Raw genomic sequence first — 26,504 nt, 5'->3', positions numbered from 1 at the left:
GTTTGCAGTTCATCCACCCAGGCCCCCTTTCTAGCCTCAAGCTTTGTCTTCAGGGTCTGCTTGATTATTTTGTTGACTGCTTCGACCTGCCCATTGGCCTGGGGGTGATCGACGGCGGTGAAACTCTTTTGAATCCCCATTGACTCGCAGAATTGGATGAATTGCTCGCTGGTGAATTGGGTTCCGTTGTCCGTTACTATTTGCTGTGGCACTCCGAATCTGCAGATTATGTTATCCCATGTAAAAGCTTGTGTCTTCGCACTGGTGATCTATGCGAGCTCTTTGGCCTCTGCCCATTTGGTGAAGTAGTCAACTGCCACTATGGCATGTTTGCATCCTCCGCGAGCCGTGGGCAGCGGCCCGATTAGATCCATGCCCCAAATGGCAAAGGGCCAAGGGCTGCTCATCTGCTGCAGGTAAGCCGGCGGAGCTCGCGGAACCTTGGCGAACCTTTGGCACTTCTCGCATTTCTTGACCGTCTCTATGGCATCTTGCTTCACGGTGGGCCAATAAAACCCTTGTCGGAGGGCCTTTTGTGCCAGAGAGAGTGCCCCTGCATGATTACCGCAGTGGCCTGCATGAATTTCTTCTAGCACAGACTGGCAATCGGTGCCGTCAATGCACCTCAGGAGTGGGGCTGAGAATCCCCTCTTGTACAGTCTTTCATCGTAGATGCAATATCGGGCGGCTTGAGCTCGCAGGCGACGTGCTTCCAGCTTGTCTTCCGGTAGTTTCCCGTCTTGCAGATATTCCAAGATGGGGGTCATCCATGAGTTTTGGGGCACCGTGATCAGTAGCGTTTCATCTCGTTGTTCTGTGCTCGGGGTGGCCAAAAAATCGACAGGTATGTCCCCCAAGAATTCTGCGTCCCGGGCAGTTGCTAGGCGAGCCAGAGCGTCCGCATGAGAGTTCTGGGAACGGGGGATTTGATGCATTTCATATTTTTTGAAAGTGGCTAAAAGTTCGCGTGCCTTCTGTAAGTATGCTGCCATCTTCGTGTCTCTGGCCTGGTATTCTCCCCGCACTTGGTTGACAACTAGTTGAGAGTCGCTGAAGATCTCCAAGAATTCAGCTCGTATTTCCTTTGCCAGGCGGAGTCCTGCTAATAAGGCTTCATACTCGGATTCATTATTGGTGGCTAAAAAACCGAACCTCAGGGCGCAGAGGATTTTGTGACCTTCGGGGCTTATTAGCATAACCCCGGCTCCCGCTCCTTGTTCGTTCGATGATCCATCGACGTATAGTTCCCAGGACGGTCCTTTCAGGTTTTCCGGCTCCTCGTCAATTGGCCCAGTAAACTCGGCAATGAAGTCTGCCAACGCTTGACCCTTTATCGTCGTCCTTGGTTTGTACTTTATGTCGAACTGAGCGAGCTCAATAGACCATTTTAGTAAACGGCCTGAGGTATCCGGTTTTTGGAGGATTTGTTTCAATGGGTATTTGGTCAGGACTTCGATCTCATGAGCTTGAAAATAGGGTCGCAGCTTCCTTGATGCCACTATTAGACAGTAAGCTAATTTTTCGATTGGTGCGTACCTTGTTTCTACATCGATTAGGCTTTTGGAGACTTAATAAATGGGGTGCTGCACCCCTTCTTCCCCCCGAACGAGGGCCGCGCTAAGAGCCTGTTGGGATACTCCTAAGTACAAGGTCAACCTCTCTCCCTCCTTAGGTTTGGCGAGCAGTGGGGCCCGTCCCATGTACTCCTTTAGTTGTTGGAATGCGAACTCGCATTCTTCTGTCCATCTGAAGTCTTTCTCCTTTTTTAGAAGCTCGAAGAACGGGGCACACTTGTCAGTTGCCTTTGAAATGAAACGGCTCAGAGCCGCGACCTGACCATTGAGGCTTTGCACCTCCTTCTTTCTTATGGGCGACCTCATGTCGAGCAGAGCCTTAATTTTGTCTGGGTTGGCTTCAATGCCTCTGTTGTTTACCATAAACCCAAGAAATTTTCCAGAGGCTACACCGAAGGCGCACTTGAGCGGGTTGAGCTTCATCTGATATTTCCTGAGGACTCCAAACGTTTCTCTTAGATCGGAAACGTGGTCCGTCATTTGCTCGGATTTTACCAGCATGTCGTCAACGTATACTTCCATGGTTTTTCCGATCAGTGTTTCGAACATCGTATTGACCAGCCTCTAGTAGGTCGCGCCAGCATTCTTCAATCCAAAGGGCATGACCTTGTAACAATAGAGCCCCCGGTCGGTTATGAACGAGGTGTGCTCTTGGTCCGTGGGGTTCATGGGGATTTGGTTGTAGCCTGAGTAGGCATCCATGAAACTGAGGAGGCGGTGACCAGCCGTTGCATCCACGAGCTGATCGATTCTGGGGAGGGGAAAGCTGTCTTTAGGACAGGCCTTGTTCAGGTCGGTGAAGTCGATGCAGGTCCTCCACTTCCCGTTTTTCTTTTTTACTAGGACCGGGTTGGCCACCCAGACCGGATAGTGGGCTTCCTTGATGAAATTATTCGCCAAGAGTTTGTCCACTTCTTCTTTAAGAGCGGTATAACGCTCCGGAGTCATTGGCCTCCTCTTCTGGCGCACTGGCCTGTAGCCTGGATCTACGTTGAGCCTGTGTGACATGACTTCTGGGGCGATTCCCACCATATCTTCGTGGTTCCATGCGAATACATCAAGGTTAGCTTTAAGGAAATCTGTAAGTTGGGATTTTACCTCAGGGGCTAGACTCTTGCCTAGCTTGAGGTGCCTTTCCTCGTCTGCCTCGCCGACTGAGATATCTTCGAGCTCTTCCATGGGACTGGTGGGCTTTTCGCAGTCGACCTCGCGTGGATCCAGGTTCTCCCATCGGCCGGTTGATCGCGGGCCGACTTTTGCGATGATATTTACTTTCTTTCCCTTTGCTCCCATTTTCAGGGCGTCCTCATAGCAACGTCTTGCGAGGTGCTGCTCGCCTCGTACACACCCTACACCGTCGGGGGTCGGGAATTTCACCGTAAGCGACCTGGTTGAGGTCACTAGATCCAGGTCGTTCATCGCCGGCCTTCCGAGTACGACGTTGTATGCTGAGGGGCAGTCAATTATTAGGAATTCTGCCAAAGTAGTGGCCTGGCGGTTCGCATCCCCGATGGTGAGGGGAAGGCTGATCCGACCGACGGGAATCACTGCGTCTCCCGTGAACCCATAGAGTGGCTCTGGGGACGAACTCAACTGTTCCGGTCCCAAACCCATCTGATCGAAGCATGCTCTGTACATTACATTTACCGAGCTTCCCGTGTCCACCATTATCCTCCGCACTTCGGAGTTGCCGACCTGGGCTCGTATAACGAGTGCGTCGTTGTGCGGCCAATGGACGTCTCTGGCGTCTTCTTCCGAGAAAAACATCTTCTCTGGGATTGGGTTACCCCTAGGCCGCTTCGCGGGAACCGGCTGTTCGCCCGATCTCGCTAGCAAGACATGGTTGGCCTCTCGTATGTATTTGTCGCGGGATTTGTGGGAGGACCCAGCGAGGTGGGGCCCGCCATGGATCGTGTAGATGGTTCGTACAGCCGGTGATTGGTCATCATCGGTGGGAGGCTGCTGCTGTACCGGCGGCTAGCTTGGTTGATTAGTCGGCCGCACCACGTAATCTTTCAAGCGACCTCTTCTTATCAGATCTTCGATGGCGTCCCTTAGGGCCCAGCATTCCGAGGTGTTGTGACCCGCCTCGTTGTGGTACGCGCAAAATTTTTCTTTGTTTCGGAATTTGTTTGGGATTCTTAACGGGTTGGGCTTCCCGAATTCCTCTTTGTTCCTTTCGATGGCGAAGATCCTTTCTTGGGGGTCTGACAGGGCACAGTAGCTGTCAAAGCGCTGTGATCTATGAGGTCGCTCATCTCCCTCTGCCTTCCGAGCTCGCTTGAACACTTCATTGCTCGAGCGCTCCCCCCGAGCTTCTCTTCCGGCGTCTCCGTTGTGCCTTCTCTTATTCTGGCTGGAGCCCCCAACTTCTTCTCTCGACCCGACGGGCTTCTTCGTCCCGAAGGCGTCTTCCCATTGGATTTCCTTGGAAGCTCGTTCATAGAATTCCCCCAGGTCTTTGACCGGGGTTCGGTAGATGCTCTCGTAGAGCTTTCCGTCTTTTCGGAGGCCGGCGGAGATCGCCGTTAGGATACTTTCATCCGAGGGATCTTCGACGTTGCTCACCTCGCGCCTGAACCTGGCGATGTAATCCCTTAATGGTTCGTTTGCTTTCTGGAATACGGTGGCAAGGTGGCGCGAGCTGCCTCCTTAGAGCCCTGTATTGGTTAAGGAACCTCTGTTGGCACTCCTCCCAGCTGTTGATGCTACCAGGCGGAAGGCTCCTGAACCAAGCTCGGGGGATGTCTCCTAAGATTGCTGGGAAGGCGCGACATTTAGCCAGCGAGCTGGTTGTCTGTAGATCCATTTGCACGTTGTATGCATCCAGGTAATTATAGGGGTCGCTGTCCCCATTATATTGTGGCATGCTCGGGACCTTAAACCACCGGGGCAGGGGTTCGAGCTCAATTTCTCTGGCGAACGGCGTCCTATCCCCACGGCCATTATTCTGGCTGCGGACTCCTTGTCGTTCCTCCAGCTGTCGCACCCTCTGATACAGCTCTTCCACAGTTGAGTCCGGTCCTACTGATTGCTGGGCTTGCGATCGCCTGCTTCTTTCTCGGACTGGGGAGCGGTGAATTGGGGACGGATAGTTATCCCCGATATCTTCTTCCGCGGGTGGGTGTCTCTCCTCCCGCGGTTGGCGGACCCTGCGAGGCGACGCCGGTGGGTCGTGGACAGCCCGTGCTTGAGCTTGGGCCAGAATTCTGACCGCGTCAGCGAGTTGCATTACCGTATTCTCCAATGCTTCCTGGCGCTGCTGCCAGTCCCGGATCGTCCCTGTCCCAGTGATTTGGACAGTAGGCTGGACAGGGACCCGTGGTGGTATGCCGGGAGCGTCTCCGGCGGGCGGCGGCAAAGGAGTATCGGCTGTCGGGGCAATGGGTCCTCCATTTGGTGGTAGGTCTCGTGGTCGGTCGTGGTGATTTTCAGGTGGGTCGACCTCCGCCTCGGAACTTCTAGTATTCCTTCCTCTAGCCATGGCTATTGATCAGAGCGGCCCCTTCCTCTAGCGCCAAAATGTCGACGTTTGATTTCGGCCGACCGTGATTCGTTTTGGGCCGCGGTGAGTCAATCCAAAAATACCGAGAAGGAAGGAAGAAAACCCCTCCCCCCGACGTTCCAAGCGTGTACACCAGAATCTTTTACGTGGTTCGGCCAGAACGATGCCTAATCCACGGCCGCCCTCCGATTATTCTCCCAGAGTGGCGGTATCTGATTATATTTTTCTTGTTCTCCTTCCTTGCCCCTCATGGTCTCCTTTATTTCCATTTTTCTTGAGGGGCTTTTACAATCTAGATAATATATAAAAATACAGTGTTTGTATAATGGGGGACAAATAGTTCTTACCGCCTTCGCAAGACCGGGAGTGGGATCCTCATTACGAGGGGCATGGGCTGTTACAGATAAAGTGATAGGACCCTACCTCTGACTTCTCAGCAGCTTTGCCGCTTATGCGAGCTGGAGGTTTTAGGCGAGCGACCTGGATGGTCCTGGGATCTGGAGGATATTTCAGGAGCTCGTTAGTCGATTGCTCCGAGCTCGTTAGGAGATTGCCGGGAGCTCGCCATACGCTCGCTTTACGAGTTCCGGATCTTTGGTGGAGGCTGGACCTTCCTTGACGAGGTCGTCCGGGCTTTCTTGACCTTGGGTGATTTGGCCGGTCTATCGGACCGAGTCTGGCCCATGCGGGGTGATGCGGGAAATACATATAACAACCAGCTAATAACGGAGAGTAAGAAAGGTGAGGGCAAGGCGGTGACGCCTACGAGCGGCGAAGTGAGAGAGTTGAGAGAGGTAACAAGTAAGAGTAAGGCGAGAGACTTAGGGGTGAGCCTACGAGGGTGAGATGGCAACTAGCGAGGGCAAGCCGTGAGCAATGACCGATCAAGGGCGATAGGGGGCGAGCTGTTGAGGGGAAGCAAAATACAGAAAGAGAGAGAGAGATGATCAATAAAAAAAGGGAGACGAAAGGGGCAAGATATATATATATATAATTGATTTTGATTTAAAATAAATGTTATTATTTTAGTTAATTGTTAGAATTTAAATATTTTATTTTAATTTTTCGTAATTTAATTTGAATTTTCTAGTTTTATTTAATAAAAAATATTAAAATAACACTCCTATTTTGACATCTATCATTGAAGTAGATTTATAATTCAGGAATGGCATAACACTCTTCAATGTTGCAAATAGATGATTTAACAACTCAAAATGGCACCCCTCTCGGAGTTGCACTTAGATGGGAGAAGCAAGTCAATGTTTCCATGCCTAGTAATATATATACATATATATATATGTGTGTGTACGCGTTTAGGGGAATGGAGAAAGAAAGTTGTCGCAGGCCCTTTATATAATGTAATACATATGGGTCTTGCCCGTTTTCCAATTGACCTGTCTCCTTTTTGGGGTCAACTCATCTTTTTTTTTTTTTAATTTTTACTTTTTCCTCTCCCTCGTGCACATGACTCGTTAGTTAACTTAGAAAATTGATGCATACATACTTAGGGTCAAGTTTGATTTGTTTAGATTAATAAACGAAATCGGACAATTTTTTATTGAGTCAAATATCAAATCGCTCACAAATGACTCAACTAATTTACAAGTTTAGATGGATGTAGAGCCGGCTCAACGAAGTTGGGGGCTCTAGACGAAAAGATTTGTTGAGACCTTCGAGTAATAATTTTTTTTAAAAAATAAATAATTAATATACTTTTTTATATAAACATTTTATCATTTTATTAAAAAAAATTAAAATTCGATCAACTACAAAATATAATAATTAACGACAATATATTTTCAACTAAAATATAATGTATTGGAGATAAAAAAAAAATCCAAATAACTTATTACAATAAACAAAGAAAAATAAAATTAATTTTTCTTAAAACTATAAAAAAGTCAATACAAATAAAAAACTATACATTCATAATTCTTTTATAAAAAGAAACAAAACAAAATAAACTGATAGAATTAAAAAGATAAAATTCACTAATAATGAGTAACTTTAGGTGAGTAACGGTTAAAAATTGAAAAATGGTGAAAGGAAATTAAAAAAATTTATAATATTTTGTATTTAAATATTTAATAAATATTTATTATTAATAAATAAAAAATATATAATATAAATTTTTAAAATTTAGAGCTTTTCAATTTTGGGGACTTATATCATAGCATATATGAATTTATGGTTAGACCAGTCCTAGATGAATGGGAGGACCGAGTCAAGGTAGCCATGCACATTAATATGCACATTAATATATATATATATATATATATATGCGCGCGCCGGTCTAGTGGAAGGGAGGAAGGAAGCTGCGGGGCGCACCTTTATATAATATAATACATAATATGGGTCTTGCCCGTTTTCACGGTCGACCCGTCTTTTCTTTTTATTTTTAGCTTTTACTTTCTCTTGCCCCCCTTTACACATTGTTCGTCAGTAAGCTTACAAAATTGATGCAATCGGGTACGGTCAAGGAATACGCCGATCGAGAGGTTCGATCTTCTTCTTCCCCGCGCTGGACAGTCGACGGAAGTCCAGCAAGTAAGTTGCTATGTGAGTGGCCTCAAAGGCTACCTTCGGGCGGACGTACGAGCCTTCAACTGGCGGTCTCTACCCCATGCCCAAGGGCTCGCCTGCCTTTTCGAAAGCAAGTACCAAAATACCAAGAAAACTGTCTTCACGATGTAGCCCAGAAGATCTGTACAGCCCTCAACAGCCCAAAAGCTGGCAAAAATCAACCCTTCCCCACCACCAAATTCCAACCCCAGCTTTACCCAACATCAAACGACTCACTCTTTCGTCACTCTCTCTCTATTGCATATCTTTTTTTTTCTTTTTCTTTCGTTTTCTCTTTTCACCAAAAAATTTTAAATTCCCACCAAACGCAAACCTTCTTTTTCTCTTTCTCATTCTCTCCATCAAAAAAATTTGAATACCCGCCCAACCCAAACGTTATTTTTCTCTTTCTCTCTCTCTTTCTCCATCAAAAAAAGTTTGAAGACCTGCCCAACCCAAATCTTCTTTTTGGAAAAATTCTATGCCGAATCCATGGTCCCACTCGTGGATTGGGCTAACGCGAAGACGCCAAAAAAAAAAAAGTAACTTAAATTTGCTTTAGTCAATGCCTCTCTAAATTTTTTGTCTTTGACAAATTAAACTTTGAAATTAGAGACAAATTATTTTTGTCTCTAATGATCAAATTAACCTTTAAAGCAGCTAATGATGAGAAAAGAAGTGTTCCTTAAACATCGCGTTCCTCTTTAACACAGCATCTTTACTTATTATAAAGAATGTTTAATCATTCTAAAGGACAAAAACAAAAGTTGTAGATCGACTAAGTAAAGCAAGCTTTTCATATTACTATAATAATTCTATGATATGTAGACAAAAAAAATTAAAACCTTAATCCCATCAAAGTTTGTGATACATAACAATTCCCTTGGGAAACTCAGAAAAAGGACTTCGGCCTAATCATCATCACGTGATTATAATCGATCTAAGGTAAATTAAAAATTAATTAAATTATTTCTAACTTGAAGAGAATATATCAAATAAATTGGCATTGGTTTTGTACAATAAAACAATGGAATTATTAACACACTAAATACCAATATAGTTAATTATACAAAATGCCTCCATGATTGGACTCTGATAAATTTATTAACTAATGGAGACTATTAGGACCGGTTTAATTACAGAAAATATAATTTATCATTTTCTTTGAAAAAGAAAAAATTTAAACAGTGTCTGTTTTTCACGATTAAACAATCCTTTTAAGTTTTTCAAATTCAATTGTAGCATTTTTAACCATAGAATACTATTAAGTTCTTAAGAATGAATTATATAAAATGAATTCCAACATTAACTATATATTTTCCAAAGCTTATAACCATATTTATATGATATGAAGCCAAAAATCTATCAGATTCTAAAATTTTTGCACAGTAAAACCAAACATAGATCTAGGATATGGATGTTCTTGATTATATCTAAAATAAAAATATTTGTTAACTAAGATATGGATTGAAAAAAATGAGATATAGAACGCATTGTAGACAAAAATATTTTTTATAGTATTTCTTAAATTTATTTCTGAACTTGCTGAAAAAAAAGTCACATAACTTTTTTTTTTTTTTTTTAAGATTCAAATAAATTTATTTCTCTCCTTTCTAGATAAATTTATCTTAGAGTTTATAAATAAGAAAAAATTACTTATATGTTTTATAATGCATTTTAAAAAATATAATAAATTGTCTAATAAAAATCTTAGAATACTTCATAAAATTAACACCATTTCATATTTTAATAAAAATAATTTTGTTTTTTCAAGTTAATTTTAAACTTCTAATCGGGATTACTCACAAGTTTCTAATCAAGCTAACTCACGAGTTAACGTGTCAAGTTTTACTAAGCTCAACTTCAACTCATTTATAAATTGAATTTCAAAGTTAAGGTCATGCTCGACTCATTTACTTAAACGATTGAAATTAAACAAACTTTTATTGAATTGAATACCAAATCATTCACGAATAGCTCAACTTATTTGCGACCTTAGATGACAGAAGCAAGCCAAGGTTGCCATGTAGAGTTGGCAAATGGGTGGGCCGGCCTGCCCATTTCGTGGGTCGGGTCAAATTTGGCTCACGAGAAAGGCACGTTGGGCCAGACAAGACGACCCTATGACCTTAATAAATGGCCAAAGTGGGCCAAGTCGGACCATTTGAGTGGGCTACTCCCAGTTTGATGGATGTCCAAGCCGTGGGCCACAAAGCACTGGCCTGGTCCAAATCGTTTGCTATAGTATCGGGTCGGGCCCATTTGCCAACTCCATTGCCATGTATAGTAATATATATATATGTGTGTGTGTGTGTGTGCACGCACGTCTGTGTGTACACGCGACTAGGGGAAGGGGGAAAGAGGCTGCTGCACGCACCTTTATATAATGTAATACATATGGGTCTTGCCCGTTTTCACGGTCAACCCGTCTTTTCTTTTTATTTTTCCCTTACCCCTTTGCACATGACTTGTTAGTTAGCTTACAAAATTGATGCAATTGGGTACGGTCAAGGAATATACCAATGTAAAATACTATTGGTACATCATTATGTACATCTTGAACTACACAATAATGTACCAATATCTAAAATGTCCTCACCTAAGACGCTAAGACGTAGTGAGGTGCAATAAAGCGAGGAATATATATGTCAATTATGTGTCTTGTATAACTCAAAATGTACATAAATAATGTATAAATAGCATGATCTTATGCCGATAGAGGTTTGATCTTCTTCTTCCCAGCACTATAGTTGACAGAAGTCCAGCAAGTAAGTTGCTATGTGAGTGGCCACCTTCGGGTGGACGTACGAGCCTTCAACTGGCAGTCTTTACCCCATGCCCAGGGGCTTACCTAGCTTTTCGAAGCCAAATACCAAAATACCAAGAAAATTGTCTTCACGATAAAGCCCTCTATCTGTACAGGACCTCAACGGCCCAAAATTTGGCAAAAATCAACCCTTCACCACCACCAAATTCCAAGCTAGCTTTACCCACCATCAAACGACTCTCTCCTAGGGAAATTCAAGAACGCAGGCGCAGGCGTAGGAATCTTTGTTACAATCGATGCTTTCATCGCCTTCGCCGGCCAATCATTCTCCCGTTCAACCAAACACCCCATCGGTCGCCTCTGCCTCCACGATCGACCGATTGTCGACTCTAATCGTCGGCCGTTAGCCTCCGCCGTCGATCGCCCAATAGTTTCCCAAACGTCGTCGCCGACGGGTCCTCTACTATCATTGACGGCCAGCTAAGATTCATCCTGCCCTTGGTCGTCCATTATCGAAGCAACCAAGCTTCCCGGCCATGACCCAGATTCGGATTCGACCATACCCAATTTACCCATCCAAACCCGCTATAGATTTGGTCCGTCCAGAGTTGACCCATTAAGTCAAATCCATCAAAAAGACGCAGTTCCCCCCCCCCCCCCCCCCCCCCTCCCCCAAATTTGGCTATTTATCAATTCTTTGATATTGTCCAGAATATTTGATGGGTAATTTAAATTACGATATCCCTTTGATGGATCAGAACATCAGATTTTTATTATGCCAAATTAAGATGCGTGCAATTTTTTATAAATAAATTTAAATAAAGATGGAGTCATCAAAGAAAATTTATATTGATAAATGTAAAGTCATTAAGATCAATAAATATGTGTTAAGACTAATTTAGTTGGCTATATTTTAAGTGCGATTAAAGATATTAACTATAGTAAATTTTGTATGGATTTTGATGGTATTTCATGTTGTGTAATTTTAGTTGGTATTTATTAGGAGATTAATTTTTTATAATTTTGTTACTCTTTTTTTCTTGAATAATTTCATGTCTGAATTTTGTGTCAAGTTTGAGATTCTTATAATTATGACACAGAATTAAAATTTAACTGAGATTGGAACTCTCAATTTAACCATGATTATGACTTCAAAATTGTCTATGATTAAAATGTTAAATTCGGTTTTGATTGAGATGTATGTCATTCGGAGAATTATTCTTATGAATTATTTTCTGGTCAAGATATGATTTACATCATACATCTATAAATGATTTTAATTTTATAAATAAATGTTCAATGCTCCAGAATTAATTGCACTAATATCATCTTAGGTGTGGTAATATCACTTTTGTACTAATAATATTTGTTTAGTGATATTTTATTCTTTTTGTTCATAATTTTTTTCGATTTGAGATTTTTACATTAAATTTTATGTCCATTTATGTGACTGATGATTTGATTATAATTTAAATTTAATCTAATTTCGTAACAATTGCGATGAAATTTACATACGAAGAGATCGTTGCAAATGACACTCCCGATGAACTTGAAGTTTCATTTGATGCGAAGACAAGAGCATCGACTCCGTAAACGATGCGGGTGCAAGCCCACATACGAAGCCATCATCTGATGGTGTTAATTGACACCGAAAGTTCCAATAGCTTCATAAATAAAGTTTGGGGTGTCACTAAAGAGCGATTTTGTTCACCCACTTTAACGGAGTGACCATCACCTTCACTATTTTATGAAAGTGGAAAATAACAAAACGACATGAGATAATTTTTAATTATAGTTTCATTACATTTCACCCTCACACAAAATAGTGAGAGTGATGGTTGAAGGGGGTGAACAAAATCGCACTCATGTCACTATGCAGCATGGGGGTGAGGAAAACGAGTGCAATTTTGTTCACCCCCACCCTCTTTAACAGGGGTGAATATCACCCTCACAAAAGTATGAGGGTAAAAAAAATAACGAAACGACATAAAATATTTTATGTCGTTTCGTTGTCTTTTTTATCTTCACAAAAATTGTGAGGGTGATATTTTTGTGAGGGTGACGTTCACCCATGGGGTGAACAAAATCGCACTCGAGGAAAACAAGTGCTTGAAGGTTGGGCTGCAAATGAGTCGAGCCGAGCTCGGCTCGGCTCAGCAAAACAGAAACCAAGGAGGCTCTGATACTTAAACATAAGCATATAATGTTGGAATAGACGTGCCATTTAATACAATGAATGAATATTTTATTGCTCAATTAATCCAAGCGTACCCAGTTCTTGAGGGTCTCTATGTTGGCACGTGTGAGTTGGGATGTGACAAAGGCGGCATCGCCCGGAGATTTCAGCATGGGCATGAGACTCTTGTTGTTTGGTCCGCCTTGATCCAGCACCCTTTTTAGCATAGCTCTTTCTTGATCCTCAGAGAGAAAGGCCCGGCCGTACAATGGCTGATCCGTCATGGAATTAGAAGACGAACAAATCGAAGCCCATGCATTCATAAACATGGTTAGGGTCTACCCGTCCACCACAGCGTGGTGCGCACTGTAACCAACGGAAAACCCCGAGTTCGGGAACAGAGTGACTTGTAAAGCCAGAACTGGAACTCTCGAGTGAGAAGATGGAAGCTCTGGTAGATGAGAATGGTACTCTGTCGCTTCACGGATGCTGGATTTGTCGGAGAGATGGCGGAAATCGGCTCTGGACTCGGCTACGGTGAGCGAGACAGCATCGCCGTCAAGAGGATTGGATTACAGGTTTGTGGGAATTCTGAGGCCATGCCAAATTTCCGGCGAGAAGAGGCCATATCTGGAGGGTAAGAGAGAGCGATTGTTTCAATAATCTTGGAAGAACGGTCAGGGAGAAAGCCGCGGTCGTGCCGAGATGAGAGGGTAATTCGTAGAAGAACAAGCGTTGGATTGGAGGAAATCTCAACCAGAGAAGATCGAAAACGGTGAGAGGAAGTACTGAGCTGGGCGCAGATGAGGCCGGCGCCATTGGACCCACTCTGCATACCTCACCAATCTTCACCGGATTTGGCTGTGCTTCCATGAGAGAGACTAGAGAAGAAGAATTTGCGAAGGAATGATGGTAATCGTTATTGGATTGTAGTTTGATTTGGCTGTGCTAATTGGTTTTGATGTGATTACTTAAATAAGTCAGCCAGCCAGACAGCTGGCAGAAAATTAGCACGAGTTAGTAGCTGCGTTGTTGATGTATAGTTTTGAGGAGGAGTTAGCTGGAAAGTTTGATTTGGAGCTATAAAAATAAATAAGAGTATATATAACTGGGCACAGGGCCAACTTGCCAACTCGAAGATTCCATCCAAGCAACACGGCAGCAAGTACTGCAAGTCCAACGCGAAATGTATGATATGTTTATTCGCGTGCAATCGCAGTGAAGAACTGACCTTGAGGAGGAAAGGAATGAAGGGGCGTCATATCACCATACGGCCCACGCACCGCCCAGCCATGCCACAGTCTCGTGTCGACGGCCTCAGGCGTGATAATCTTAGTCTTTTGTCGGTGGTCTCGGGCATGACAGCCTCAGTCTCCCATCTTATTTAATTAAGGTGTCTCACCTTATTTATTATAGTGGAAATTGTAAAAAATAACCCCCCATAAATACAAAATTTGTTTTTATCTCATTTTTTACAAAAAAAACGTTTTTAGCCCCTCCAAACAAATAGTTACAAAAAAATAGCCACTTTACCGCTTTGAACCATAATCTTTGACTTTTCAACAATCCACTTTTATTAAAAATTAAGAATAAAGACAAAGATAATGAATTCCCAAACTATCCTCAATACAAAAAAAAATAAAAGGGTTAAATTTCTATTTAACCCCACAACAAACCCGATAAACCTCCACCCCTTTTTAATTATTAAATATATATGTATTATTACATATAAATAAAATTAATTAAATAAATTTAAATATATATGTATTATTAAATATATAATTGAAAAATTGTTATTCAATGATTATTATTTAATTTTTAAATTGTAATAATAATTGCAAATCATAATTATAATAATATATTTTTAACTATTAAATTATTATTATTTTCTAATTACTATTATTTTTTAATTATTATTTTTTTAATATTTTAATAACTGGTTGGGTTTCGAACACATGTTCGGTTCCCCCTAAAAAAATAATTTACTAGTAAATACATTTTTTTAATAATTATTATTTTTTAAATTTTTAGTGCTATCCAACACACTAACTCGAAAAAAATTAAAAAATTTTATTTTTGGGTTTTGCGGACCACAAAACCCGATGGCGAACTTTGTGGCCCACAAAGCCCGATGACAAACTTTGTGGGCCACAAAGCCCGATTTTTTTTTTTTTTTTTGCAATGAGATATTTTCAAAGTTGCCCAATAATTGTCTCAAAAAATAAATTATTATTAAGAAATTACACTTTTGTTCTTGAGTAAATTTATTACCAAAGCATTATCTTTACTTTGTCCAATATTATCTAGAACAATTGATCATGTATTGGTTGTGTTGATAGTGGATGGACATTCTCACACAAAGTGAAAGATAATGATGTTTGTTGTGATATATACATTCAATTAACTCAATAAACATAAAAAGACATTATTTTAGTGCTAATGGAATGCACTAATTTGAAAAAAAAAAATCAAAAAAATTAAAAAAAATTAATTTCGGGCTTTGTGGGCCACAAAGCCCGATGGGACAAAGCCCGATCGGGCTTCGTGGACCACAAGGCCCGATGGGGGACTTTGTGGGTCACAAAGCCCGATGGAAAACTTTGTTGGCCGCAAAGCTTGATTTTTTTATTATTTTTTTTGCAATGGGATTTTTTTAAGTTGCCCACTAGTAGTCTAAAAAAATAATTTATTGTTAAGAAATTACACTTTTATTCTTGAGTAAGTTTATTATCATAGCATTATATTTGTTTTGTCCAATATTAGTTAGAACAATTGATCATGTATTAGTTGTGTTGATAATGAATTGACAAAGTGAAAGATAATGATATTTGTTGGAATATATATATTCAATTAATCAATAAACATAAAAGACATCGTTTTAGTGCTAATGGAACACACTAATTTGAACAAAAAATCAAGAAAATTAAAAAAAATTAATTTCGGGCTTTGTGGGCCACAAAGCCCGATGGGACAAAGCCCGATCAGGCCTCGTGAACCACAAGGCCCGATGGGGGATTTTGTGGGTCATAAAGCCCGATGAGAGACTTTGTAGGCCATAAAGCCAGATTTATTTTTTTTTACAATGGGATTTTTTTAAGTTGTCCAATAATAGTATCAAAATATAAATTATTGTTAAGAAATTACACTTTTATTCTTGAGTAAGTTTATTATTATAGTATTATATTTGTTTTGTCCAATATTAGTTAGAACAATTGATCATGTATTAGTTGTGTTGATAATGGATGGACATTTTCACACAAAGTGAAAGATAATGATGTTTGTTGGGATATATACATTCAATTAACCCAATAAACGTAAAAAGACATCATTTTAGTGCTAATGGAACACACTAATTTGAACAAAAAATCAAGAAAATTAAAAAAAATTAATTTCGGGCTTTGTGGGCCACAAAGCCCGATGGGACAAAGCCCGATCAGGCTTCGTGGACCACAAGGCCCGATGGGGGACTTTATGGGTCACAAAGCCCGATGGGAAACTTTGTTGGCCATAAAGCTTGATTTTTTTTTACAATGGGATTTTTTTAAGTTGCCCACTAGTAGTCTCAAAAAATAAATTATTGTTAAGAAATTACACTTTTATTCTTGAGTAAGTTTATTATCATAGCATTATATTTGTTTTGTGCAATATTAGTTAGAACAATTGATCATGTATTAGTTGTGTTGATAATGAATGAACATTCTCACACAAAGTGAAAGATAATGATGTTTGTTGGGATATATACATTCAATTAACCCAATAAACGTAAAAAGACATCATTTTAGTGCTAATGGAACACACTAATTTGAAGAAAAAATCAAGAAAATTAAAAAGAATTAATTTCGGGCTTTGTGGGCCACAAAGCCCGATGGGACAAAGCCCGATCGGGCTTCGTGGACCACAAGGCCCGATGGGGGACTTTATGGATCACAAAGCTCGATGGGAAACTTTGTTTACCGTAAAGCTTACTTTTTTTTTTTTTGCAATGGGATTTTTTTAAGTTGCCCACTAGTAGTCTCAAAAAATAAATTATTGTTAAGAAATTACACTTTTATTCTTGAGTAAGTTTATTATTATAGCATTATATTTGTTTTGTGCAATATTAGTTAGAACAATTGATCATGTATTAGTTGTGTTGATAATGAATGGACATTCTCACACAAAGTGAAAGATAATGATGTTTATTGGGATATATACATTCAATTAACCCAATAAACGTAAAAAGACATCATTTTAGTGCTAATAGAACACACTAATTTGAAAAAAAAATCAAGAAAATTAAAAAGAATTAATTTCGGGCTTTGTGGGCCACAAAGTCCGATGGAACAAAGCCCGATCGGGCTTCATGGACCACAAGGCCCGATGGGGGACTTTGTGGGTCACAAAGCCCGATGGGAAACTTTGTTCGCCGTAAAGCTTGCTTCTTTTTTTTTGCAATGGGATTTTTTTAAGTTGCCCACTAGTAGTCTCAAAAAATAAATTATTGTTAAGAAATTACACTTTTATTCTTGAGTAAGTTTATTATCATAGCATTATATTTGTTTTGTGCAATATTAGTTAGAACAATTGATCATGTATTAGTTGTGTTGATAATGAATGGACATTCTCACACAAAGTAAAAGATAATGATGTTTGTTGGAATATATACATTCAATTAACCCAATAAACGTAAAAAGACATCATTTTAGTGCTAATGGAACACACTAATTTGAAGAAAAAATCAAGAAAATTAAAAAAAATTAATTTCGAGTTTTGTGGGCCATAAAGCCCAATGGGGGACTTTGTGGGCCACAAAACCCGATGGGACAAAGCCCGATCGGGCTTCGTGAACCACAAGACCCGATGGGGGACTTTGTGGGTCGCAAAGCCCGATGGGAGACTTTGTAGGCCATAAAGCCCCTTTTTTTTTTTTTTTTTTTGCAATGAGATTTTTTTAAGTTGTCCAATAATAGTTTCAAAATATAAATTATTGTTAAGAAGTTACACTTTTATTCTTGAGTAAGTTTATTATCATAGCATTATATTTGTTTTGTGCAATATTAGTTAGAACAATTGATCATGTATTAGTTGTGTTGATAATGGATGGACATTCTCACACAAAATGAAAGATAATGATGTTTGTTGGGATATATACATTCAATTAATCCAATAAACGTAAAAAGACATCATTTTAGTGCTAATGGAACACATTAATTTGAAGAAAAAATCAAGAAAGTTAAAAAAAATTAATTTCGGGCTTTGTGGGCCACAAAGCCCGATAGGGGACTTTGTGGGCCACAAAACCCGATGGGACAAAGCCCGATCGGGCTTCATGAACCACAAGGCCCGATGGGGGACTTTGTGGGTCACAAAGCCCGATGGGAGACTTTGTAGACCATAAAGCCCGATTTTTTTTTTTTTTGCAATGGGATTTTTTTAAGTTGTCCAATAATAGTCTCAAAATATAAATTATTGTTAAGAAGTTACACTTTTATTCTTGAGTAAGTTTATTATCGTAGCATTATATTTGTTTTGTCCAATATTATTTAGAACAATTGATCATGTATTGGTTGTGTTCATAGTGGATGGACATTCTCACACAAAGTGAAAGATAATAATGTTTGTTGTGATATATATACATTCAATTAACCCAATAAACGTAAAAAGACATCATTTTTGTATTAATGGAACACATTAATTTTAAAAAACAAAGTCAAGAAAAATTGAAAAAATTTATTTTTGGGCTTTGTGGGCCAGAAAGCCAGATGGGGGACTTTGTGGGCCACAAAGCCCGATAGGACAAAGCCCGATCGGGCTTCGTGAACCACAAGGCCCGATGGGGGACTTTGTGGGTCACAAAGCCCGATCGGGCTTTGTGGCCCACAAAACCCGATAACGATGTGCAGTTCCGAAAATTTTTTTATCACCCAAATTAGTACAGATTTAGAATGATATCTATCAAAATATGTTTTGTTCACAATTACAATAATTCTACACAGCCTTAATAAGCAATGTGAACACAAATTATTTTAAAAAATAAAACAAATACAAATCAAATTGATATCTTGAGATTGAGTGAAATTGTTTATTGGAGAGAAAAAAACTTGTTGAATGGGATTTCAGTAAGGTCGCTGCGATTGATGAAGAAGATTGAATGACTCAACAAGCAAAAAGATTGAATGTATGAAGAATTACTGAGTTTTGATAGTTTGATAATGGAGAGAAAGAGAGTAACGTGAATGTTGAAAGATGAGAGAGAAGAAAAGTTATATGAAAGAGATAATGGTATTTTGGTAAAAGAAACTAAGGACAATGTGGGTTTTCTATTTTAAAATCTCATTAAGGGTATTTTTGGTATCTTGCATAAAAGTGGCTATAAGGTGTAATTAGTTTGTTTGAATAGTCAAAAACGTTTTTTTTCTATAAAAAGTACAGAAATGATTTTATACATTTGAATTAGATCAAATATGAATTCCTCCCTTTATTATATATGTATATATATATCTTGTCGCCTATACCTTTCACCTTCTTTATATATTTATATTTATATATGTATATTAGTGGGATGAGAATAGGGTTGCAATCCAATCGAACTTCACTCCGACTCAACTTGGTGAGTAAGTGTATAGCAAGGGCTCGGAGTTGTAGGTGGTCGTAGGCAGTTGCCTTCATCGGAGAAGGCAAACGATGTGGTCATCGTGCATCGATAAGTTGGAGAAAATGGACAACAGGTGTTGATCACGTCACAACAATTGACCAGTGAAGGAAGAGGAGAAGCCGTCGATCGTCCCTGCCCCTACAATGTCAGAAGATGAGAAGAAATGGGATATAATAGGCGAATGTGCTTGCTGCTTGTTGCCTACTCTAGAGAAGAAGAGAAAGGTACAATTGCGAAGGGAAAGGGAGGAGAGAAGAAAGAGAGCAAAATGGCAGTGGGGTTTCTTAGAGATCGCACTCTCATTAAAAATCTAATAAGTAATATTATTTGGCCATCCTCCGTGCCACCCTCAGTTAAATTACAAATTTGTCCATATTGAGCCAATTACTAACATGCCCTCAATTCACCATTCCTTTTGCTCACTTTCTTCTCTCTTTCTCTCTCACTCTTGCATGACCCTTCCTCACATCCCTCTCTCTCTCTCTCTCTCTTTGTCTTGTTTTCTCTCTCACGCTATCTCTTGTGTGACCCTTCATCACATCCCCCTCTCTCTCTGTCTTGTTCTTTCTCTCACACTCACTTTCTTTCTTCATCTTTTGGTCGTTAAGCTCGTTGTCTCCCGCGCTGAAAATAGGCATTCGATCGAGCCCAAGGGACTTCGTCATTCCTTATTCTCTCTCTCACCCTCTCCCTTTCTCTCACTTCTCTGGTTCTGACCAACTTTTCTCTCTCCCTTCCTCCCATTCCTCTCTCTCCCACTCGTACATCTCGTTTCTTTCCTCTATTGTAGCTTCCTCGTCTCCTCCATTACAGCAACTTCAGCTCTCTCTCTCTTTCCCTCTCCCATTCGTCGCACGTCTCCATTGGCCCTAATCTAAAAAGAGGTAAGTCTTTTAAAGTGATATATACGTATATACTCTATATTTGGATTTGGCCGAAAGTTTAAGCTTAGATCTTGAGAAATTCGGCTGTTGGATCTTACTGATTTTTGGGCATCACTACAATAGATTTTGCTATTAGTGACAATTTTTTAGTGGCACTAGAAATTTTCATCACAAAAAATACTCTTTTTGTGACGATATAAGCATTTCGTCACAAAAATTCATGAACTGTTATTTTTTTATGATGATTTTGAGATTTCGTCACAAAAAAACGTCATACATAAGTTGGCACCAACTTTTAGCGCCAATACTCGATTGCGGAAAATGATTTCGTGACGCTTTGTATATATAGGTGACGAAAAATAAAATGTCATCATATTAATATTATATTGGGTGATGATATATTTGTGTCACAAATGAATGGATGACCATCTATGACGCATTAAATATCATCACAACTGTAAATAGTATTAGGTGACGTTAACTTTGGTCACCCATTAATAGTAATATTTTAGTTTGTTGCATAAGATGATGACTTTATAAATGTCACTAATGAGTGTTATATTTGGGGACGATATGATATGCGTCACGTATACAAAAATAACCTATTTGTGATGTATTACATATTGTCACATTTGTGAATAATATTAGACGTTCAGTTTCGACACCCATTGTTAGTATATTGTAGTTTGATACATAAGGTAACGACTTTTGAAATGTCAATAATGAGTATTATCGTTCGTGACGATTTTTTTTTCGTCATGTATGCAAGAATACAAATTTGTGACGCATTACATATCGTCACATGTGTGAATAGTATTAGGTGACATTACGTTTTGTCACCCCTTGTTAGTAATATTTTAATTTGATGCATATGGTGACGATTTTAGAAATGTCACTAATTAGTTTTACATTTGGTGATGATTTATTGCATCATGTATTCAAAAATACCTATTTGTGACACATTACATATCGTCATATTGGTGAATAGTATTAGGTGACAGTGAGTTTCGTCACCCATTGTTAGTATTTTTTTAGGTTGATATATCTGAAGACATTGAGTGACGATTTATTTATGTCAGATATGGAAGGATACTTATTTGTGACATATTACAAATAGTCACAATCGCGAGTATCATTGGGTGATGTTGAGTTTCGTCACCAATAGTTATTGATAATTTTTATGTTAAGCACAAGTTAGCAAAACATTAATTGTCACTATTGTGTATCATATTGGGTGACGAAAAAATGCGTCATGTATGGTTATTCGTCAAATAATGAGTAATTAATTACCTGTTAATAAATAATTATTAATAATTTTTTTTATTATTAATACTAAATTTTAAACAAAATATTAAAATTTATTCTAAATAGCATTTATATCATTTATTATTTTATGCAATCTTAATATCTTTTAAATTTATTAGTATTCATATTGAAATTCTTGTCTTTTGTCTAAGACAGAAACAAGTGAGACAAATAAACAATGACGTATTAACAATAATATAATTTTATTTTAGAAAAGAAATTTTAAGTTGAATGACTAGGGCAATGTTTAAGTATCGATAAATGTATTTTTTTGTTAGATTATATGTATTTATTGTATTTTATTTTCAAAATTGAAATAATTTTATTAGTTAATGATAAATATATTATGATTTAAATTATTTACTTAACTAGTAGAATTATTTGAAAGTTAAAAATAATATATGTAATAAATGTATCTTATTTAAAAATAAGATTAATTTATTGTTATTTAGCATTTGAATTATATATATAAATAAGCACATTTAGGGGTATCAGGTGATTGTCTCTGATCGCCACAAATCACCAGCCACGATTGCAGGTGGAGACTTATAGTCCATTTTTCTTGCTATTTGGGGTTGGCTGGAGCTTTAAGTTTTGATCTATGAAGATTTGATCATTAGATCTTGTTGATTTTTGGGTATATTGGTCGATGAACCCTTGAATGTCGGGTGGTTGCCTCTAATTGTCGGATACCACCAACCACAATGGTCAGTGGCGGCCAACAGTGCATTTTTAAGTTTGGTTGAAACTTAAAAATCAAATCTACTAAAGTTCAACCGTTAAATTTATTCCATTTTTTTGTATGCTAACTCTATTCACTTGATGTTTCTAATGATAATCTCTGATCGTGAGAATCTTTGTCCAGCAATTATCGCCGGCAACATTAGTGGTAGTGGAAAGTACATGCATACATATATTTTGTAATTATTTTTGTTTATATTTTGAATATTAATATTTAATATGATATTTAATTATAAATTTGTATTGAAGATAGTAAGTTGAATATTGAATTTGTGATATTTAAATATTGTGAAATTTAAATGTTAATAAATTGAATTGGTTTGTATTTGTTTTGTGAATGTTTGAATTGAAATTATTAAGTTTATTTAAGAATTAAATAGTAAATAGTTATTCTTAATTTTATTTGAATTTAAATACTAGTTTAATTTATTTATTTTTTTTTTGGTTAACGCACTATCACGAGTGCTTTCGTTCTTCGGCTCACGATTTCAGCAGTAGAGCTAAATTAAGAAATTTAACAAGTAGGTATCGACTCTAGTACAATCACGAATGTGAAGGCGGCAAGTATTTTTTATTTTTTAGAATCGCTCCTTACCTGCTGAATAATCTACTAATCAGGGCTCGAATATAGAACTTAAACACCCAAAAAGCAACAGCCCAATACATTCTTTCTTTGTCAATTGATTTACGCTCGGAACTACTAACTTCATTAGATAGTAATGCAACTTCTATGGCCTTGCAAAAGCTTCAAGGCCACTAGCAAACAAAGAAGCAAAATCTGCAACTTTGTCTTTTTTCGGAGCGAATCCAATCTCAACAATGGCTGTGCCATCCCCGGAATCTGAAAGAGAGAAACTCCAGTTCTGTCAATGGATATCACCTCCACTTTCCTCGGTCTCCCCCACCCAAAATCGACCTTGTAGAACTCAAACCGAGGTGACCCTGCAATGGTGAAAACGTTATCTAGTGATGTCGGAGTTGATGCTCTACCAAATATAAGATCTTGGGCTGCTTTCAGATCTGCATGTTTCAGATCATCTATGGCTTCACCGATTACTTTGGTTGCCATGGCCACTCCATCTTCTCCCAGCAGGCCATCCACATCTGCGGTTGCACAGCAACCCACAACGGAGTTCCCGAAATATGTTGAAGGCTCAGGAGGGTCTAATCGAGCCCTGCAATCCGCAGCGAACATAAGCTGAGCTTTCTCACCTCCTCGCATTCCATGGAGCTTGATTAAACAAACCCATATGAAGATCAGATCCAGTTATTTTGCTTCGTGGTCTCATTCGTGAGCTGGTCGGGTTCACCAAGGAGCTAGAGTCATCGTCAGGAGCTCGTTTGTTACCGTGATCAGAGCTCACGCTTTAGTAATTATGTGACCTTGCAGAGACGGTTTCGCCCTTGAGCCCATTGGGCTTCAAGAGGTTGGCCCTTATCATCGAACCATTTCCAATTCGCAGCAGTTCGTACAATAGCCCAAAGCGGTTCGAAAAATGCCCGTAACATAATATAACCACTCAAAGATTTTTGTTATTTTTTATTTATTATATTATAAATATAAATTAAAATTTTAAAGTGTGAATAAGAATAAGTTTTTCAATAATATTAAAATTTTAAAAATATGAATTTTGATTTCTTCCATAGTCTTAAAAATGTGATATCTTAAATATTAATTGGCATTGAAAAACCCAAGCATTTGACAATCTTAAATATTTTTTTATGAATTTGTTAAGATATCACATTTTTAAGACTATAATATAATTATTAAAGTATTAAAAATAAAATTGATAATTAATTAATCACTACTTTTGATTTAATGCAAGTTTTTGAGAACAAAATTTTGTCGTTGATTGACACTGGACAAAATATTTTGCCCGACTATCCTATTTTAATATTATATATATTTAGAATAAAGATATAAAGATAAGATTTTAAATAAATTGACAATTTTTTATGACTTAATTAATAGTTCAAATTGTCTATTAATATTTCTCAAAAAACTAATGAAGATTTAATATAAATTTTAGAGACAAAAACAGTTTAACAGATTTTTGGAGGGGAAAAAAAATTACAAACTATTTTACTTTAGTATAATATATTATATACCAGTGATGAACCCGTGTGATACACGGTAGAGTTTAATTTAAAAATAAAAAAATAACTTGTTACTTTAAATAATTTTAACATAATTGATGATTATAATTTTTTTTAATCTTTAATTATTCATCGAAATTTAAGTTTAATTAATTATTCGTTATTCAATATACTAATGAATGACACTTTTAATTCAATATACTACCATTCAATGTGTTCAAGAATAAATAACACATTAAGTAGGTTATTTGACAAAATATTTATAAAATATTTATTTATTATATTATATTTTATTTATAAATAAATATTATAAAATCTATAATATATCCCCTTAAAGATGTTCGTTATTTTTTATTTATTATATTATAATTATAAATATAAATTAAAACTTTTAAATATGAATAAGAATCAGTTTTTTTCAATAATAACAAAATTTTAAAAATATGAATTTTGATTTCTTTCTCCATAGTCTTAAAAATGTGATACCTTAAATATTAATTAGCATTGAAAACCCTAGCATTTGACAACCTTAAATAATTTTTTCTGAATTTGTTAAGATATCACATTTTTAAGACTATAATATAATTATTAAAGTAATTAATTATTAATTAATCACTACATTTAATTTAATGCAAGTTTTTGAGGAAAAAATTCACCATTGATTGACACTTGGCAAAATACTTTTTTTGACTATTATATTTTAATATTATATAAATATATATAGAATAAAGATATAAAGATAATATTTTAAATAAATAGACAATTTTCTATAACTTAATTAATAGTTTAAGTTGTCTATTAATATTTCTCATAAAATTCATGCAAATTTAATACAAATTTTAGAGGCAAAAATAGTTTGACATATTTTTTGAGGGAACAAAAATTTGCAAACTATTCTACTTTAATATAATATATTATATATTATTGTATTATACAAAAATAAAATCTTATTTAATGGATAATTCTCTGTGACTTAGTTAATACTTTAAGTGTCTATTCATATTTCTCATAAATAGTATTTATTTTTGATTGATTGACGGATTAATTGATGAGAAGATCTAACATAAAATATTTTTTTGATTAATTAATAGCATTGAAAAATTCATGCAAGTTTAATACAAATTTTAGATGTAAAAAATAGTTTGCCAGATTTTTGGAGAAAAGAAATATTTACATACTATTCTACTATATATTATATATAATATACAATATTTATATTATATTATATAAAGATAGAATTTTATATAAATGAACAATTTTATGTAATTTAATTAATAGTTTAAGTGTTTATTCATATTACTCATAAATAGTATTTATTTTTGATTGATTGATGGATTAATTAAATATTTAATATTCACATAATAATGTATTGAAAAATCTATGATTAACATTGAAAAACTCGTGTATTTAAAATTTATTATTAATTTTACAATAGTTAGTACATATTATTTCAAAACAATTGAAAGTTTTAAATTATTAATGCAAATTATAAAATATAAATTGTTAATGAAATAAATACTAAATGCAAATCATTGATGCAAGTTTTTAGGGAAAAATTTATTACTACTTATTATTTAAAAGCAATTGAAAGATTTCAATTATTAATGTAAATTACAAAATACAAATTACTAATACAATAAGTATAATTGCAAATCATTAATGTAAATTTTGGAGGAATTTTTTTTTTTAAACTATCCTACTTTTATATATATATATAAAAAGATTATTATATTATATAAAGATCATATTTTATTTAATAAATAATTTTTTATAATTTAATTAATACTTTAAGTATCTATTTATATTTCTCATAAATAGTATGTATTTTTGATTAATTGATGGATTAATTAAATATTTAATATTTACTTAATAATGTATTGAAAAACCTATGATTAGCGTTGAAAATTTTATGTATTTAAAATTTATTATTAATTTTATAGTAATTAGTACTTATTATTTTAAAATAATTAAAAATTTTAAATTATTAATGTAATGGCCCAAAATTATCATTTTTAAATTCATTGATCTTACTTTGATAATTTGACGTATTAGCATTAATACCTGAAAATTTATCATGTGTTAGTGAATTTTTATTTAAGTTTTATATGCATACTATTATTGTTAATATCTTAATTATTATTATCTATATTGAAATTGTTACTATTATTATTATTATTATTAGTTGATAGTTCCATCAGCTTTTGTTGCCGACTACCATTTGCTTCTAGATTTCCAAGCCATTAAGTTGCTCAAGTGAGG

At 36.9% G+C, this 26,504-nt stretch overlaps 1 protein-coding gene across 1 annotated transcript; it reads right to left on the bottom strand.

Annotated features, from left to right (window-relative positions):
- Positions 1-12,781: 12,781 nt before the first annotated feature.
- Positions 12,782-13,697, bottom strand: LOC127790787 (phenolic glucoside malonyltransferase 2-like). Its single transcript, XM_052320467.1, is given in 2 exon segments — positions 12,782-13,147; positions 13,149-13,697. Coding segments are annotated over 2 exon segments (534 nt in total). The 5' UTR covers positions 13,458-13,697; the 3' UTR covers positions 12,782-12,922.
- Positions 13,698-26,504: the final 12,807 nt, after the last annotated feature.

Source organism: Diospyros lotus, chromosome 14 (genome assembly GCF_014633365.1).
Source record: "Diospyros lotus cultivar Yz01 chromosome 14, ASM1463336v1, whole genome shotgun sequence".
NCBI lineage: Eukaryota > Viridiplantae > Streptophyta > Magnoliopsida > Ericales > Ebenaceae > Diospyros > Diospyros lotus.
This window is presented reverse-complemented; position numbering and strand designations above follow the sequence as displayed.